The sequence below is a fragment of the Culex pipiens genome, chromosome 3, assembly GCF_016801865.2.
Source record: "Culex pipiens pallens isolate TS chromosome 3, TS_CPP_V2, whole genome shotgun sequence".
Lineage (NCBI taxonomy): Eukaryota > Metazoa > Arthropoda > Insecta > Diptera > Culicidae > Culex > Culex pipiens.
The window spans coordinates 69,801,768-69,821,626 of NC_068939.1; the positions used below are offsets into that span (position 1 = coordinate 69,801,768).

General features: G+C 39.6%; 1 protein-coding gene across 1 annotated transcript; it reads left to right on the top strand.

Annotated features, from left to right (window-relative positions):
- The first annotated feature begins 388 nt into the window (after positions 1–388).
- Positions 389–16,298, top strand: LOC120414123 (ribosome biogenesis protein BOP1 homolog). Its single transcript, XM_039575151.2, has 5 exons — positions 389–688; positions 801–1,616; positions 14,479–15,154; positions 15,214–15,997; positions 16,053–16,298. The coding sequence occupies exons 1-5, from the start codon at positions 533–535 to the stop codon at positions 16,204–16,206; spliced, it is 2,586 nt and encodes an 861-aa protein (XP_039431085.1). The 5' UTR covers positions 389–532; the 3' UTR covers positions 16,207–16,298.
- Positions 16,299–19,859: the final 3,561 nt, after the last annotated feature.

Genomic DNA, 19,859 nt, shown 5'->3' on the forward strand with positions numbered 1-19,859 from the left:
CAAGGTCAATGTTGGATTTGGGTTCATCTGTGGACATTCGCATTATTCCATCTCCTGTTCATTTAATTTATTTTTTTAGAGCATTTTTTATTTTAAACGAATTATTTTCTGATTTGTACAAAATTCAGTTATCAAAATAAATTTTAACCGACACAACCAAAAATCGAAATGCTTTTGATCACAACTTTCAAACCGGTCTGAAACATTTCACACACGCCCAAAAGTTTGCTGTTGTAACATTTCAATCCCCTATAAAGCTTTCGCTAACGCTCCTTCCATGAAGCTTTCAAAGCTAATGCTCCCACATCGTTTCAGCACCGGGGCAATCGTGTCAACGCTTCATTTGTGTTGACATTTCTTACCGCATGCAGGCAGGCAGTCAAAAGCAAAACTCAAAACATTCTTCGCTGCGCTCGCGTTCACGCACGTTGTTTTTGCTTTGCTTCGTTCCGCGGCGGTTTCGCACGTGTGTTCGGTTTTAATTTTTCCCGTGAAATTAAGTGCACAAAAACTGTACGATTGTGCTGTAAAAATGGTAGCAAACAAGTCGAAGGCTACCAAGCGAAAGGTGGCCGCCGCCCCACAGCCACCGACAGCACAGGACAAACCAGCGACGAATGGTCGCTCCACCAAGCAACCGGAAGCCGATTCCGACCAGAGTGCCAGCGATTACTACGAGTCCGATGAGGTGAGGTCAAATTTGCTTTAAAAGGCTTTAATTTTAGTGTAGAAATTCAAAATACTGCTTTGTTTACATTCTCGCAACGAACCTAACCTCAATCTTCCGACTGTTTCTTCAGGAAAATCTTCTCGCCAACATCAACAACGACGACGGGGACAGTTCCGACTCCGAGGGGGAGGGGGACGCCTCGGACGGGGAAGTTCAGGGTCTGAACATCGAGAGCGATTCCGACTTTGAGGAGGACGACCAAGAGGCGGACGGCGAGGAGGAGGAGGAAGATTCCGCCGACGACGTTAACAGTGACAGCTCGCCGGAAGAGGACGAGGGGGAGAGTGAAGAAGAAGAGGAAGATGACGATGAGGGCGATTTGGAGTTTGAGGAGGACCTCGCGGAACCGGAGAAGCCACGGGCGATAAAGGAAGGATCAAAGGCAGGGAAGAATCAGGCTCCGGAGGTTGAATCGGAAGAGGAGGACGATGTGGAGACTAAGAAGCTGCTGGAGGCGGCAGCTAAAGAGGACCAGAAGCTAGCCGCGCTGGACAGCGTGCTCGGCCCGGACGGGGAGAAGAAAACGCGCGGCGTGGGAAGCTTCCCGCCGGAACGTAAGACCGGGAGGCTTAAAAACAGCGACGAGTACGCCGGCGGGGACACCTCGGACGAGGAGGACATCCGCAACACGGTGGGGAACATTCCGATGCACTGGTACGACGAGTACAAACACATCGGGTACGACTGGGACGGGAACCGGTTGATAAAGCCGCCCAAGATGGACACGATCGACGAGTTCCTGAAGCGCATGGAAGATCCGAACTTTTGGCGCACCGTCAAGGATCCTCAGACGGGGCAGAACGTGGTGCTGAGCGACGAGGACGTGGGGCTGATTAAGCGGATCATGGCCGGGCGGAATCCGGATCAGCAGTACAATGATTATGAGGTGAGTTGCGATTGTTTAAAAATCAACATTATTTTAAAGTTTTATAATGTTAAACTTATCTGATGGTGGGTGTCTTGGCTAAACATTGGGACCATTTTTTACTAAATCTTTTTTGGCTATAGAGTTATCTAAGGGCGATCTCACAAACACTAGCGCACCATTTGTTTTGCTGGCTGGTACAAAATTTAACCTCAATCTTTTTCGTGTACGTACACGCAATACATGCGCACGTAGATAACTCTATCGAACTGAAACCTTGCCAAGCTTTTTAAGTCACCTTCGCTAAAAAGTTAAAAATATTTCTTGTATAAGGCTGATATGCAGATCGGAAGGAACGCAAAACTCCATATAAATAAAACGCCCAAGAAACGGTCAAGAAAAGGGTCAAGAATAATAGAAAATCACGGCGAATCTCAAAATGCAGAATCTTGAAATTAAAAGGGCAGATCGAAACGGGGTAAAACATAGGAGTTGTCTTTATTGCTGTTGGCCCACGTGTCGCCAACTTTTGCTAGTATCAACCAGCGACCTTTGGATTTTGAGTTCACTGCACTGTCCGATTAATCCAGCATGACGGGACCTAAATGAAATAAACCGGAGTGAAAATAAACTTGACAATAATCATACAAATATCTATTTTCTTACTGAAAAATTCGATAATAATCTGAAATTCAACAATACAAATGATTCAAAAATAAAAATTCGAAAATATGGAAAAATAAACATTTCAGAAATATCAAATAACAAAAAAAAATATGAAGGAAATTCCAACTTTTTTTTAAATCTTTATTTTGTAAATTCAAAATAAAAATTATGCAGAATTGAATTTTTTTTATTAAAGTCGAGATCAAAGAATTTATCAATTCAATAGCTCAAAATATTCGAAACCTGAAAAATTTCAGAAATTACAAGTCAAAATTTCAAAAGCTTAAAAAATCTGAAATAAAGAAATTCAATAACATTTAACATTTACGAAAAACCCGAAATTTTAACATTCAAAAACTCTAATTTTTCAAAAATTGAAAAAACTCAAAATTCCAAAAAAATTAGGATCATCTAGACATTCTTACAAATCTCTGGAAACAAGAATCGTCCCGATTGGTTGAGTTATGCCCGAGAACCAGCGAGTTGAAGTTACCGTTCCTTCTTTTTTGGGAGGCTTGGGCGTCCGTGTAAGTTGGACATGCGTTGGGCGTTCCAGTGTTAATTTCTTAATTCTTAATTTTCTAGCATCCTTATTTCCCAACTTCCTGATTTCCAAATTTTCTAATCTCCTATTTTGACGAAGAACTTCGTCTTAGGGCTCTATACAGGGTAGCAATCCAAAATTTCGCGGAGCGAAATGTAACGAAAAGAAAATAAACGCGACTGCAAGATTTGTAACATTAATATCTCAGCTCCTGTTCAACACACGTAAAAGTGGTACCCACCAAACGAAAGGGGAGATTTCACGCATTCTTACTATACCTAATTAATGGCCATGAAATTTAGTTAAAGCACTTAAAAACTGAGTTTAAATTAATAAAACTGCTTCCACACAGCAAGCAAGCACGCACACAACATACACACGCACACACTCTCTCTTGACTCCGCCCCCAATGCCTTGCCTGCGTTTGGCCTTGACACAATTTGGCGATTTTTTCCTTTTGTGCTGCTGCTTCGCCAAACGCCAAAACGATTTGATATAAAAGGAGGTGCCGATCCAAAATCAAGGCAAATCAATTTTGGACGCCGACCTGGAAGGAGCTCCTGCTGATGCTGATGCGGGACCGAGGAGGAAACCAGCCACGAGGAATCCACGATCGGACGACGTTGCCATGGAGATTTTGCGGGACGGAACCAAGGAAGGACGCGCGGGGTGACGGATTTCACAGCTCGGCGAGCTGCCTTCACCCCGCTCCCCCAAACCGGTGACGGATTTCACACCTCGAGGTAGCTGCTGCTCGTGATCCTTTATCAAACCTGTCCTTACCATCCGGGTTGAGGAAGCGGCCGGATTTCGTGCATCGTGTTGCCATGGAGGCACAGAACCAAGGAAGGACGCGAGGGGTGACGGAATCCACAGCTACACAGAAAGCTGCTATCTCTTTGACAAATTTGACAGTTCGGCAGTAGTGGCCACCATTTGGAGTGGCTGGAGGCCCCGGGGATGTTCCGATAAGGGGACATTTGCGGAACCATAAGAGTGGGGGCAATATGGGTATCAAACTTTAGGTTTTTTGATACTGGACATGAAATTTGACATTTTGGCAGTAGTGGCCACCACCTGGAGTGGCCGCAGGCCCCGGGGATGTTCCGATAAGGGGACATTTGCGGAACCATAAGAGTGGGGGCAATATGGGTATCAAACTTTAGGGATTTTGATACTGGACATGAAATTTGACATTTTGGCAGTAGTGACCACCACCTGGAGTGGCCGCAGGCCCCGGGGATGTTCCGATAAGGGGACATTTGCGGAACCATAAGAGTGGGGGCAATATGGGTATCAAACTTTAGGGATTTTGATACTGGACATGAAATTTGACATTTTGGCAGTAGTGGCCACCACCTGGAGTGGCCGCAGGCCCCGGGGATGTTCCGATAAGGGAACATTTCCGGAACCATAAGAGTGGGGGCAATATGGGTATCAAACTTTAGGGATTTTGATACTGGACATGAAATTTGACATTTTGGCAGTAGTGGCCACCACCTGGAGTGGCCGCAGGCCCCGGGGATGTTCCGATAAGGGGACATTTGCGGAACCATAAGAGTGGGGGCAATATGGGTATCAAACTTTAGGGATTTTGATACTGGACATGAAATTTGACATTTTGGCAGTAGTGGCCACCACCTGGAGTGGCCGCAGGCCCCGGGGATGTTCCGATAAGGGAACATTTCCGGAACCATAAGAGTGGGGGCAATATGGGTATCAAACTTTAGGGATTTTGATACTGGACATGAAATTTGACATTTTGGCAGTAGTGGCCACCACCTGGAGTGGCCGCAGGCCCCGGGGATGTTCCGATAAGGGGACATTTGCGGAACCATAAGAGTGGGGGCAATATGGGTATCAAACTTTAGGGATTTTGATACTGGACATGAAATTTGACATTTTGGCAGTAGTGGCCACCACCTGGAGTGGCCGCAGGCCCCGGGGATGTTCCGATAAGGGAACATTTCCGGAACCATAAGAGTGGGGGCAATATGGGTATCAAACTTTAGGGATTTTGATACTGGACATGAAATTTGACATTTTGGCAGTAGTGGCCACCACCTGGAGTGGCCGCAGGCCCCGGGGATGTTCCGATAAGGGGACATTTGCGGAACCATAAGAGTGGGGGCAATATGGGTATCAAACTTTAGGGATTTTGATACTGGACATGAAATTTGACATTTTGGCAGTAGAGGCCACCACCTGGAGTGGCCGCAGGCTCCGGGGATATTCCGATAAGGGGACATTTGCGGAACCATAAGAGTGGGGGCAATATGGGTATCAAACTTTCGGGATTTTGATACTGGACATGAAATTTGACATTTTGGCAGTAGAGGCCACCACCTCGAGTGGCCGCAGGCCCCGGGGATATTCCGATAAGGGGACATTTGCGGAACCATAAGAGTGGGGGCAATATGGGTATCAAACTTAAGGGATTTTGATACTGGACATGAAATTTGACATTTTGGCAGTAGTGGCCGCCACCTGGAGTGGCTGGAGGCCCCGGGGTTGTTCTGATAGGGGGACATTTGCGGAACCATAAGAGTTGGGGCAATATGGGTATCAAACTTAAGGGATTTTGATACTGGACATGAAATTTGACATTTTGGCAGTAGTGGCCACCACCTGGAGTGGCCGCAGGCCCCGGGGATGTTCCGATAAGGGAACATTTCCGGAACCATAAGAGTGGGGGCAATATGGGTATCAAACTTTAGGGATTTTGATACTGGACATGAAATTTGACATTTTGGCAGTAGTGGCCACCACCTGGAGTGGCCGCAGGCCCCGGGGATGTTCCGATAAGGGAACATTTCCGGAACCATAAGAGTGGGGGCAATATGGGTATCAAACTTAAGGGATTTTGATACTGGACATGAAATTTGACATTTTGGCAGTAGTGGCCGCCACCTGGAGTGGCTGGAGGCCCCGGGGTTGTTCTGATAGGGGGACATTTGCGGAACCATAAGAGTTGGGGCAATATGGGTATCAAACTTAAGGGATTTTGATACTGGACATGAAATTTGACATTTTGGCAGTAGTGGCCACCACCTGGAGTGGCCGCAGGCCCTGGGGATGTTCCGATAAGGGGACATTTGCGGAACCATAAGAGTTGGGGGAAAATGGGTATCAAACTTTAGGGATTTTGATACTGGACATAAAATTTGACATTTTGGCAGTAGTGGCCACCACCTGGAGTGGCCGGAGGCCCCGGGGATGTTCCGATAAGGGGACATTTGCGGAACCATAAGATTTGGGGCAATATGGGTATCAAACTCTAGGGTTTGTGTGATGTGTCTTTAACACATGGTTCTGAATTACTCTTTGTAATAAATTTTATTGTTTGCAAAATATTACTTGAAAATTGTTCATTGCCGAAAGTGCCGAAACAGAGAATTGATGAAATGATTTCATATCAACTGGCCCGAAAATTTTGCCATTATGATTAGTTGAAGAAGCGTTTGAAGGTTTTAAACGTTATCAAACGTCAAAATACCATGAGACCATCTTTGAGCAAAAATAATAGATCTTACGAAATAACTATTTCGTGATTGATTTTGTGGCAAAGAAACGTAAATATTAAAAAACTATAAAAATTTCATTTACTTTTGTGTCCGAAGTTCTTCGTCATGATGGTTATGCCTGTAGGATTACCACTGCACCTTTTTTTAATTAGGCTTCATCCATAAAGTACGTCACGCTAAAATCAGCCAAAATTTACCCCCCCCCCCTTGTCACGCTTTTCCTTTACTTACAACACGCAATGCCACACTTGTTCAGACCCCCCCCCCCCCCTAGAGCATGACATACTTTATGGATGACGCCTTACCTAATTTCCAATTTACTTACATCCATATTTCTAAATTTTCTAATTACCAAATTTCCTCAATTCTTAATTCCCCAATTTCCTAATTACAAAATTTCCTAGCTTCCTTATTTCCTAACTTTCTAATTTACTAATTTCTTAATTTCTATAACACCAAATTTCCTAGCTTCTTAATTTCCAAATTTAATTTTTAATTTCTAATTTCTGAATTTCCTTATTACCAAATTTCCTAACTTTCTAATTTACTCACTTCTTAATTTATATAATACCAAATTTCCTAATTTCCAAATTTTCTTATTTCCTAATTTCTTACCAAATTTCCTTACATCCATATTTCTTAATTTCCTAACTTCCTAATTTCCTAGCTTCCTAATTTCTTTATTTCGTAATTTCTTAATTTCCTAATGCAGGCCAAGGATTGATACCTAAGAGCATGCAATGGCACTGACTTTGTTGCGTGCTCTTCGGTTGACGTCCACGTAAGGAACATCCTGGAAGGAGCGTAACTAACTACATCCGTAGTTCTGTTAGATCATCCGAATTATCTTGATCAGAACAGTATAGCTCTGGTTACTTGAAAGTGTACTATTTTCTTACCTCCACGTTGGCTTGGTTTTCATGATGACCTAGCTGGCGGCCTGTGGAAACGGATCGTAAACCTTTGACCACCGCGGGTCAGAGTCGATACGACTAAAAGAAAGGGGCGCGACAATGTGGGAAAGGGAAGTAATTTGTGATTGTAGACGGTATTGTTTTGATTCGCAGTATGTTGAGTCAACTGCTGTGGATGTACCTGAAACATCGCACAACGGGGTTTCTCTTCTCTTCATTCTCAGCTACCACCTATCTCCTATTTTTATTTTGCTCTTCTGATTCCCAATTCTTCACTGATTCTTCTATTTAATATCCAACATTTGATTTTTATTTTACTAACTTTTGATTCGCTTATCTTTCAAAGCTTTTCCACTCTTTTCTATCAATTGATACAGCTGTAACAAACATTGTTTCGTTTTTTTTTCCTTAAAAATATACTTTTCCTTAATGTACTAGTAATATCAAGTCTATTTATCATTCGCCTAATATTTTTTGATTTTATTGCGAATTTATTTATTTGCATAATTCTTTATCTGTCCTATAAATTATCATTACTTTAATCTAAGCTTGTTTTGTATCTCTATTTATTAACTATTGTCTAATTTTACATCTAATACATCTAGCTTCTCATTTTTATTCTTCAAAATACGCTCATCATTCTCTTACTATTGATACTTGATTTTTATAAAATAAATTCTCTTTTACTGTCTATTAGGGTGGGTACGTTTTTCAAAAAGTTCTCCGATCAAATTTTAGTATGGTTCCCCTTATAGGGCATGCCCATAGGGACTTTCATGCCAAATATCAGCTCATTTGGTTGTAAACTGGCTGCGCGCATCGTGCGTGGGAGCTGTCTGACATATGGCGTCGCGGTGTTCATCAAACTTTCATAGCATGCTAAGGAAAATTTGATGCATTTTCAGAGAAAACCGTTGATTCTGGAGACATCGGATGGTTTGCCGATGCGCCAGGTCTAGGGACAACGAATCCATATGCTCTCTTCGGGAAATTGTTCTCCAGACCATTCTCCATAGACCTGACCATACCAGAAGTTGGCGCGTTAATTTCCTAGACCTGTAGGAGCGTTTGAACAAAAAGTTCTAATTTCCCATAGTAATTTCCATGTAAACTTTAACCCTGATGCGCGCAGCCAGTTTACAACCAAATGAGCTGATATTTGGCATGAAAGTCCCTATGGGCATGCCCTATAAGGGGAACCATACTAAAACTTGATCGGAGAACTTTTTGAAAAACGTACCCACCCTACTGTCTATTGTTCTCAATCTTCACCCTTTTTTCAAACAAGTGAGGTTTGAGCCCTTACTCAATTTATGGAATGGTTAAAGGATAAACACAAATATTTTCTATTGTATTTTTGGTAAACTTTTATAACATGCTTAGGACCAAAAATTGTAACAAAACACCGCGACAAAAGAAATAGCAACAGATAAACAGACTCAACAATAGGGAAGATTTCAGGAGAAAACAATACACAGTAAATAACAATTAGTTTTTGAATTCAAACTAAAAATATAGCAGTTTTTGCTTTAATGAAAATTGATAGGCACACTTTAAATGGTTAGGCGCTTATACTTACATCAACATGGTGTCGATTTCTGGAAAAGTCAGGGAAAACCTGGAATTGTCAGGGAATTTTATTTGACCTGGAAAAGTCAGGAAAAGTCAGGGAATTTTATGCTGGGTCAGGGAATTTCGATGATCTTAAAAATATTACTACAAAATTTCATTTCTTTTTAAAAATTCGCCCTTGATGATGTATTTGAATGTCTTCCAGGTAAAACTTTGCAACATTGATAATATTTAATTTTTAAATTGGTCAGTCCGGAAGGAACGCAGAACTCAATATAAAAAATGCTTAAGAAAAGGGTCACGATGAAAAGCGCATAACTTGTTTGCAATGTTTAGGTTTGAAAATCAAATAATTTGGATTTGATTTGGATTTCCGTTCAACTGAAAAATACAAATTACTAGCGCACACAGGGTGGGAAAATATGAGGCAGCTGTCCCACCATCCTCAGAGATTTGTTCGAAAATTGGTTGTTTGCTTAGCATATAGGGACCATAGAGAAAATCATACATTTTGTCAGAAAAATTTAATGATTTAAAAAATCCAAAGTTAAAAAAATCGAACATTTCTGGAGTTTTTTTTTTTTTAAAGGTCCAATAAACCAAATTTCCAGTTTTTGCTTTTTGGGTGTTTTTGAAACCGCCTTGAGTCAGGGGTATTAAAAAAAACCCAAAAAGCAAAAACTGAATATTTGGTTTATTGGACCTTTTCAAAAAAAAACTCCAGATTTTAAAATTAAAAAATATCTAAAATTCTAAAGCATAAAGATTCTAAATTTTTAAAATTTTGAAGTGTTGATATTTTGGAATTGTTGATTTCTTAATTTTTTAGATTCTTATTCTAAAATTCTTACAAAAATTATAAAGTTAGAAAATTTTCCAAAATTTCACTTAAGTATTCGTTATCTAAATTTTTATTTTTCTCAAAATTAAACTGGACTATGATTTAAAAATGATCCAAAGTAGTCTAAATTTGTGTAATCTAAAATGTAAGCAAAATAGTGATGGTGAAATGGAATTAAAAATTAAAGAATTAAATTCAAGAATTAAAGAAATAAAACAAAAATTTATGGAAAAAACAGGGTTTTTACGGACTACAGTCAACTTATTTTTAAACATACTGACTCTGAATATTTAATTTCTTTAAAGTTTTGAGTAATGTTTTTTATCCTTATTTATTGTTCTTTTATACTGGATACATTCAATTTTAATCTTGTGAATCTTAATCATATTTCAAACTTTTCCTGAAGATACAGACATTTGGAAGTAACAAAAATTATTATTGGGCATGTTCCAGTGGGTGTACTGTGCTTCTTTCCCAAATTGATTGGATGTAACAGAAGCTTCTCCGCCTTTGAATTTTAGATGGGATTCAACCAGAAGAAATATCTTTTTTCAAATTTGAACATTCTTGAAGAAAAATAAAAAATCAAAACATTCAAAAATTACAGCTCCAACTTTCAAAATTGGATTATTCAGAAATTAGGAAAAAATAAAAAAATAGTATTAAAAAACCCAAAAAAATAAATTCATATTAAAAAAGAAATTAAAAGATCCGAAATTTTTCAATCAAAAATTAATAAAATCTGAAAACAAAAATATCAATATTCAAAAAAATAAAATAAAATAAGAACAATCTAGAGAACAAAAAAATATTATTTTCAAATTCTTAAATTCTTAAATTCTTAAATTCTTAAATTCTTAAACTCTTAAATTCTTAAATTCTTAAATTCTTAAATTCTTAAATTCTTAAATTCTTAAATTCTTAAATTCTTAAATTCTTAAATTCTTTAATTCTTAAATTCTTAAATTCATAAATTCTTAAATTCTTAAATTCTTAAATTCTTAAATTCTTAAATTCTTAAATTCTTAAATTCTTAAATTCTTAAATTCTTAAATTCTTCTAATATTTTATGAAGATCCTTGGGCATGAGTAAGGACCTCGACGCCGTTAGCAATGTTGGCTTTAAAATAAAATTTCGTGATAATATCACTTCCCCCCAGCCAACATTTTTGCCATGCGAAGCGGGCCTCGACGCTGTGTCTAGGTTTAATTCTTAGCTAGGAGCCATCAGTGTCTTAAGAGGTGGTCCCAAGGCCGAGTAGGAGTTCATGAAGCAAATTAGTCGTCTCCCGCCCCTTTTAAATTGAAAAATGAACTCTGAAACCAGCGCTTACTCACAACAGAAACAGAGGCCTCTTCTAGGCATTGTAGGATAGAATAGATATTGAAATTTATTTAAAAAAAATATTATTACGTAGCATTTTGATGTCAAAATTTCCATAGAGTCTCGGTCAATCAATAGTGCGATGATATCGGACAAAATTCGTTAATCTGTTGAACTAACGGTTTTCGGATTATGGTTGTATCGACCATTGTTGCGAATCGAGGGTCTACTGGAGCCTTGACGATCAAATGGAGCCTAACATTTCAAAAGGGCGCATGGGTTTTGTGAACAGGAGTGTGTCTCCTTCACTCAAATGACAGTTTACATAAGGTATAATAGAGATGCACTCTTGTTTGCAAAGCTCTATGCCCTAATGAAATGAATGGCATGAAATAGTCGTCTTAATTACTAGTGTTCAACTTATGAACTGTTCATTTATGTTTATTGGTTTTTGGAAGCGGCAAGACTGGTTTAAAAACAAGATCCTTTACCTTATTTGGCGTTATAATAAAACATTCGGGGATTTGAGATTAAATTTACTTTCAGACAGTTTAGTAAAGGTTGTTGATTAAAGTTAGATAGTTTTCCGTCGATGAATAGTTGGACTTAAATGATTAGTTGATTTGAACGAAGTGTAACATTTCATTGGCAGATCTGTTTCTAGTTGTAATGTACGACAAGACTATTGACGGACGTCGGCAGTTAGTTTTCATCTTTTTTTCTCTAGTATTTTTTATTTCCTTTAAATTTGGAATACATCATAGGTTTCTTTTGTATAGATCTCCGATTAGTTACATTTTCTTATTTAATTAACTAATAATTTAATTTATTCCGGGCCTTCTTACTTTGAATCGCAATTTCAAATTTTCTTTATTCAGTGTTAAACTTAGATTACCGTAACTGCTCAAATCATCCAAGTTCTTACTACTCACATCAACACTAATTTTCTTTCACCTCCCCCCTCCCGATCCCCTATATCTTCCGGTGGTGTTCATTTGGTATGCAATACTAGTTCGGCCACTACCCTTTTTTCCACAAGAAACCGGACTTGGACTGACTTGAGGCCGCGTCCCCCACCTTGCTCCGTAAAACGAAAACGAAAACGAAACGAAATTCTTAAATTCTTCTAATATTTTATGAAGATGATGTAGGAAAATTTGCTTCGATTTTTCTAAGCTACGCTTTGGTAAGATCATCGAGTATGAACTGTATCTTAAATTTAAAACCTCAAGATCGAGAATTTATTACAATTTTGAAATTTTATTATTTGTTTTATTAAGACTTCATTGAGTTTTTAGATCTTTATTTCAAAATGTTGTAATTTTTGATTTTTTTTTTCCAAAATGTTTGTTTTGGCTTTTTCCTCTAGTTTACCTAATCCTAGCAAAAATACATTTTCAGCGTTTCAAGATTCTGCGTTCTGAGATTACAAAATTGAATTTATTATGAAACTCTTTTGTCTGTTTGTCGCAAAATTATATTTCATAAAATGTAGCGGATTTTGCTCGGATTGGGTTTTGGGTTTCTCCTTAACAATTCTGAATAAAGGAATTTGAGAGTTCAAGAATTTATAAAATATGGTCTCTTCGGAAGAGTTGTTTTTTGTTGTTGTTGATTTTTGCTATTGAGTCAATGCACGTCTGTTTCCAGCATCCGAGATTTCATAGGGATTGTACAACTACATTTTACATATTTTCCCCAAACAACATTCAAGGGGTTACAAGGAGGAGTTCCCGTGGTCAGATCGAGCTTAAATTTGGAATCTATTCCAAAACACCCAAATATCTATGTTTGATAAATAATGACTTTTTGAAATGTTCGAGCAGGTTGTATTTTGTTTTTATTTTTAAAAAATGTATTGATTGTGTAAATGATCGTCTATAGGTTCTGGTCAAGGTAGAAACCATTTTTTTTTTAATTTACAGCAAAAAAAAAAGTTTTTTAAATTTTTTGAGAAGATGTTTTCCAGAAAACCGTTTACTTTAAATACAATCCTTGTTGAAAAAGACCTAGATCTTTTAAAAAACCGTTAACATTTACTTGATTTTTTTTATTTAATTGTACATTTTCTTAGTTTTTCAGTTTTGTTTTAATCTTTCTTAAAGTTCTACAAAATTACATACTTTTTTAAAGCTTTTGTCTCCAAAACCTTTAGTTTTTTTTAATAAAAACACAATCAAAAATGACATCGGCCTAATTCGTTTGAATATTCCGCAAAAGGCAACAATTTTAAAATTAAACATGACTTCTTACTTTAATTCAAATTTTCAATTGTTTTTTTGAAAACTTTTAACTTTAAATTTTCTTTAGGAAATGAAGTGAAACTAACTAATCGCAATTTGAAATTCGCAACAATTGTAATTATTTCAATATTTTTTTAAGGCCTCTTAGCTATTGTGTTTCATATATTTATTATTGGACCCAAAAAAAATATTGACAAAATAAACAAAAAGTTTTTAAGTTTTTGTAGAATTCATGGTTAAAAAAATCAAAATAAAAAAGTCGTTGATTTTGTTCAATATTTTAAACTTGCAATATTCAAAATGGAAAATGCATGAAACTCCAAACAATATGTTAGTAAAAAATAGAAAATAAAAAAAAATTGATGGTCTGGAGAGGTCAGGGAAAAGTCAGGGAATTTTATTTTGGGATTTGGATCGACACCATGATCAAACCCTACTTAATGTACCACCCCCGGCCGAGTTAAAATGCGTAACCGGAAAAGAAGGTGTGCATGCCTGGCACGAACACTCAAAGCGTGTTCTAGCGTGCTTCTCGTACTGACTCAGAGCAAGGGTGAGATGTAGGTGTAAGGCAGGGATGCCACTTGTTTTTTTAAAATGTCTGTAAAAAAGTGGCGCAGGGGTAGCGGCTTCGGCTGCCGATCCCGATGATGCTATGAGACGCGGGTTCGATTCCCGCCTTATCCACTGAGCTTCTATCGGATGGTGAAGTAAAACGTCGGTCCCGGTTTCTCCTGTCTCGTCAGAGGCGCTGGAGCAGAAATCCCACGTTAGAGGAAGGCCATGCCCCGGGGGGCGTAGTGCCAATAGTTTCGTTTCGTAAAAAAGTCTGTGTATGTAGTGAATTTGTCTAAAATTCAAATATATCAATTCACAGTCATTGATATCCATCAGAAATTGCGTTTTTAGGCATTTGAAGACTAACGAAATAAGTTTCGACAAAAAAGATTACAAAATAATAATTTAATGAAGTTTTTTAAAAGTCTGTGCAACCTCAACAGACAAATCTGTGTATCTGGCATCCCTGGTGTAAGGGCAGTGCGTGTTCGTCGGAAACCTAGTGCATAAGATCGGCCAAGGCACGTTCTTACACTGAAAATTGCGAAAATTGCGAAATTGCGAATTGAAGAGGTACTTCCTCGTTCAAACTCTGCATTGAGTTTGATATGGATGACGCTTAGATCCATGACTGCTAGATTACAAATATTTCTTGAGATGAATCTTAACACGTCAACTTCCCCTTTCCCTTTTCCAGCCCTGGATCGAGTGGTTCACGTCCGAGGTCGAGAAGATGCCCATCCGGAACATCCCCGACCACAAGCGGTCCTTCCTGCCGAGCAAGTCGGAAAAGCAAAAGATCGGCCGCCTCGTGCACGCCCTCAAGATGGGCTGGGTCAAAACCCGCGCCGAAACGGAACGGCTGGCCGCCGCCGCCAAGGGTCCCAAGTTCTACATGGTGTGGGACAGCGACCACGGCAAGGAGGACATCCGACGCATCCACGACCACGTGGTGGCCCCGAAGCGACCCCTGCCGGGGCACGCCGAATCGTACAACCCACCGCCCGAGTATCTGTTCAACGAGCGCGAGCTGGCCGAGTGGAACAGCCACGAGGAGGAACCGTGGCGCCGCAAGCTGCACTACATTCCGCAAAAGTTCAACTCGCTGCGGGAGGTGCCGTACTACGCGCAGTACGTTCGGGAGCGCTTCCTGCGCTGTCTGGATCTTTATCTGTGTCCGCGTGGGAAGCGAACGCGCGTCACCGTCGGGCCGGAGTATTTGATTCCGAAGCTGCCCTCGCCCAAGGACCTGCAGCCGTTCCCGACGCTGCAGAACCTGGTGTACCGCGGCCACACCGACATGATCCGCACGATCAGCATCGAGCCGAAGGGCGAGTACCTGGTGACCGGGTCAGACGATAAGACCATCAAGAGTGAGTATTGCTTAATCTTGTAAAACTTCTGACGTTAAAGTGTATGCTTTTAATTCCAGTTTGGGAAGTCTCGACGGCGCGTTGCATCAAAACCATCCCCACCGGGGACGTGGTCCGCTCGGTGGCGTGGTGTCCGAACATCAAAATATCCCTCATCGCATTGGCCTCCGGCAAGCGCACGCTGCTGATCAACCCGCACGTCGGCGACTGCCTGCTGTCGAAAAAGACCGACGATCTGCTGGCGGAAGCCCCCAAGCACGAAGTGGTGGACAACGAGCGCATCAGCACAGCCGTCCAGTGGGTCGATGTGGCCGAGGAGGAGCAGAAGGCCGGCGTCCGGATCGTGATCAACCACTTCCGCGAGATTAAGCAAGTCACGTGGCACGGCCGGGGCGATTACTTCGCCACCGTGATGCCGGAAGCCCAGAACCGATCGGTGTTGATCCACCAGCTGTCCAAGCGACGCTCCCAATTCCCCTTCTCCAAGAGCAAAGGCCTCATCCAGTGCGTCCTGTTCCACCCGGTAAAGCCGTGTCTCTTCGTAGCGACCCAGCGCCACATCCGCGTGTACGACCTGGTCAAGCAGGAACTGCTCAAGAAGCTCTTCCCCAGCTGCAAGTGGATCTCGAGCATGGCGATCCACCCGAAAGGCGACAACCTCCTGGTCGCCACCTACGAGAAGAAGATGATGTGGTTCGATCTGGACCTGTCGACGCGACCCTACCAACAGCTCAAGCTGCACTTTTCCGCCATCCGGAACGTGGCCTTCCACCAGCGCTACCCACTGTTCGCATCGGCCAGCGACGATCGCAGCGTGATCGTGTCCCACGGAATGGTTTACAAGTGAGTTCACCTACCATCATTTCGAAATCTTTATTAATCCGATCAATTTCCACAGTGACCTGATGCAGAACGCGCTGATTGTGCCGTTGCGGCGGCTGGAGAACCACGAGCGGGTCAACGATTTTGGTGCGTTCGATGTGGTGTTTCACCCGACGCAGCCGTGGCTGTTTTCGTCCGGGGCAGACAATACGGTGCGGTTGTACACGTAAGGTGGGCACAGTCTACGCGAATGTTTGGTGTAGAGAGGAAGATTATTAAGGTGGTTCAAATAAAATGTTTGAAAAAATATATTCATTTAAAGAAAGGTCAAAATGTGTTTGTATTGCTTGGAGAAATCAATCCCGATGGGCAAAGCAGAAGTGTATGTTTCTTGGATGAGAACTGAATAACGTAAAGTGATGGTGGTCCGTAAGTTTTTCGACGACTGAGTGAGGAAGAAGGTCGTGGAAAAGACGGTGAAACCGGGGATTTTTTTTTGAATGAATTTAGTTCAAATTAGAACATTTTCTCTTCAACACAACTCGACATTTTTGAAGTTGATGTCCGTAAACGCTTTAGTTTCGTCAAAGTATTATTTATGTTTGCTCCCTGAACATGCTTCAATCGTCAGAATTTGTTTTTAGTGGATTTCATGCGAAAGAATAAAGTTGTAAATGAGCAATTCTCTACGAAATCGGTCTTTTTTGCAATTAATTTTTTTTGTATTTTTTAATCCGGCTGATTTTTTTTGTGCTTTCGGTATGCCCAAAGAAGCCATCTTGCATAATTAGTTTGTCCATACAAATTTGGTAGCTGTCCATACCCATATATAAATTTGTAGCTTCTGAATAAATTTTTTGATCGATTTGGTGTCTCCGGCAAAGTTGTAGGTATGGATATGGACTACACTAAAAAAAATGATACACGGTAGAAAAATGTTGGTGATTTTTGATTTTTAGTTTTTTGTCAATAAAACTCAATTTTCATTTTTTTTTTTCATTTTCTGATATGTTTTAGGGGAAATCAAATGTCAACTTTTCCGAAATTTCCAGAACGGGCAAAAAAAAACATTGACCGAGTTATGACTTTTTCAATCATTGGGCCGTTGCCAATATTTTTCAAATTTATGTCGGCCCCTTTCCTTTAAAGTTAACCCAAAAAATCAGGAGGCAATTTTTTTTTGTCAAACAATCAAAATATCGGTCGCAAAAAATGTTCAACTTTTTTTTTTCGATGTAAAATCGAATTGGCCATTTAAGGCTTTTTTGAAAAAAGTCGTAGTTATTCTTTTTTTAAAATTTATCGCCCATTTTCGCTCACTTTCGAAACAAAATATTTTTGAATAGTTGAGAAAATTTAACTTTTATGTTGATGCGACATTTTGTTGCTGAGATATTGCCATGCAAAGATTTAAAAACAGGAAAATTGAATAATTTAATTTGTTTTAATCAAGATTCAAATTTCAAAAATGCGTAATATTGAATGCTTGGCCCTTTTGAAATGTTATTCTTGAATTTCACGAACGTTTCATATTTTAAGGCTAGTCTGCAGATCGGAAGGAAAGGGGTCAAGAAACAGCTTTACGAACGGCAGGACAAAAGAGAGGGAACGTTTTCTTGAGGCTTTTCTTCACCCTCTCTGGCTTGCTTTCGCTACCGCTGCTGCCCATTTGATTTTTTTTCTTGACCGGTTTCTTCCGAAGTGCATACCTTACATTAACATTGAAAATCGGACCATTAGTTGCTGAAATATCGACATTAGAAAATGGTGGGTCGTTTTGGTGAGAATTAGAAAACATAAATTTTCCTGTTTTGCCTTCCTCACTGAGGTAAGGCTATAATCCTGCTCGAAAAATGAACTTTTGAAAAACAGCTCGTAGACCTATATTCACGTATACCTATCGACTCAGAATCGAAAACTGAACAAATGTCTGTGTGTGTGTGTGTGTGTGTGTATGTGTGTGCGTATTCCCCTTGGTGCTCAAAATTCTTGCCAAGTTTTCTCGGCACTGGCTGATCCGATTTGAGTCAAATAAGTTTCATTCGATCCGGTATGGTGTCCCATACTGCACTATTGAATTGTTTGAAGATCCGATAAGTAGTTCAAAAGTTACGTATAAAAAAGTGTCAGAGTTGCGAATCGGATCTCACGTAAATGCATGTAAACTTTGTCCAGATCCATCACCCAACCCATCGTTGGTTAGGTTATCAAAAGACCTTTCCAACGAGTCCAAAACATTGAAGTTCTGGCAACCCTGTCTCAAGTTATGACCACTTAAGTGATATTGATGTACTTTTTGAATGCCGGATCTCACTTAAGAGCGAGTCCACGAGCAAAGCATACCCATCTCGCATCGACCTCACCAATCTGCCTGAAATTTTCAGGGGTTGTTTGTACATATAAAACTAGTATCTAGCCAAAATATGAGCACTCTAGGTCAACGGGAAGTGGGGCAAATCGGGACACAAAGTTTGAAGGTTCAAAAACGTAAAAAATCTTAAAAAGGCTATAACTTAGGCAAAATTCAATTTAAGTTCAAAATTCAAAATGCATCTTAAAGGGCTTCAAAAATGCAACAAAATGCAGGATAGAGCATTCCAATTGGTTAATTCTAATAGGAGTTATTGGCATTTTAGTGAAAAAATAGCATAATTTTCAAACTCAAATAAAAAAGTGTTCCATCCAGATATCAACTCGGATCGACCTGCTGCTTGTAGGGGACATCTGGGACTACCATCTGAGACTGAGACCGCTTTGGGTAAGGCAGTTTAACATATCAAATAGACACTTTTACTTTTAGTGAATTTTTTGGTAGTAAATTTTTGCTCGGGGGACCCCTTAGATCCCATTTTCTGGTGATAATTTTATCATAATCGTGTTCCTGAGACAATTTCACATTAGAAACATGCATAAAAATGTTTGTTTTCATCCATTTTAACTCTTTAAAAAATGAAAGTTAAAAAAAAACTTTGATTCACATTTATTGAAAATCAAGTTCGTTTCCAAGGATACTAGATGACACCAAAAAAAAGCAGCTTCATAATTTTTTTTATCTTTCATTTTTTAATGGGTTAAAATGGATGATAATATACATTTTTAAGTATTTTTCTATTGTGAAATTGTCTCAGGAACACGAATATGATAAAATTATCACCATAAAATGGGATCTAAGGGGTGCCCCGAGCAAAAAATTCACAAAAAGTAAAAGTGTCTATTCAATATGTTAAACTGCCTTACCCAACCCGGTCTCAGTCTCAGATGGTAGTTCCAGATGTCCCCTACAAGCAGCAGGTCGATCCGAGTTGATATCTGGATGGAACACTTTTTTATTTGAGTTTGAAAATTATGCTATTTTTTTCACTAAAATGCCAATAACTCCTATTAGAATTAACCAATTGGAATGCTCTATCCTGCATTTTGTTGCATTTTTAAAGCCCTTTAAGATGCATTTTGAATTTCGAAATTAAATTGAATTTTGCCTAAGTTATAGCCTTTTTAAGATTTTTTACGTTTTTGAACCTTCAAACTTTGTGTCCCGATTTGCCCCACTTCCCGTTGACCTAGAGTGCTCATATTTTGGCCAGATGCTAGTTTTATATGTACAAACAACCCCTGAAAATTTCAGGCAGATTGGTGAGGTCCAAACGACGTCCCATACAAAGGGGTATGCCCTGTTCGTGGACTCGCTCTTAAATGTATGTAAACTATGTCCGGATCCATCATTCAACCCATCGGATTCGGATAGGTAATCAAAAGACCTTTCCAATGAGTCCAAATGATTGAAGATCTGGCAACCCTGTCTCAAGTTATGACCACTTAAGTGATATTTATGTACTTTTTGATGCCGGATCTCACTTAAATGCATGTAAACTATGTCCGGATC

Excerpts from the sequence above, each read along its gene's own strand:
- LOC120414123 (XM_039575151.2), top strand. The coding sequence starts at position 533 with ATGGTAGCAAACAAGTCGAAGGCTACCAAGCGAAAGGTGGCCGCCGCC. Across the intron at positions 15,155-15,213 it reads AGACGATAAGACCATCAAGA|TTTGGGAAGTCTCGACGGCG; the intron begins GTGAGTATTGCT and ends TTTTAATTCCAG. Across the intron at positions 15,998-16,052 it reads TCCCACGGAATGGTTTACAA|TGACCTGATGCAGAACGCGC; the intron begins GTGAGTTCACCT and ends CAATTTCCACAG.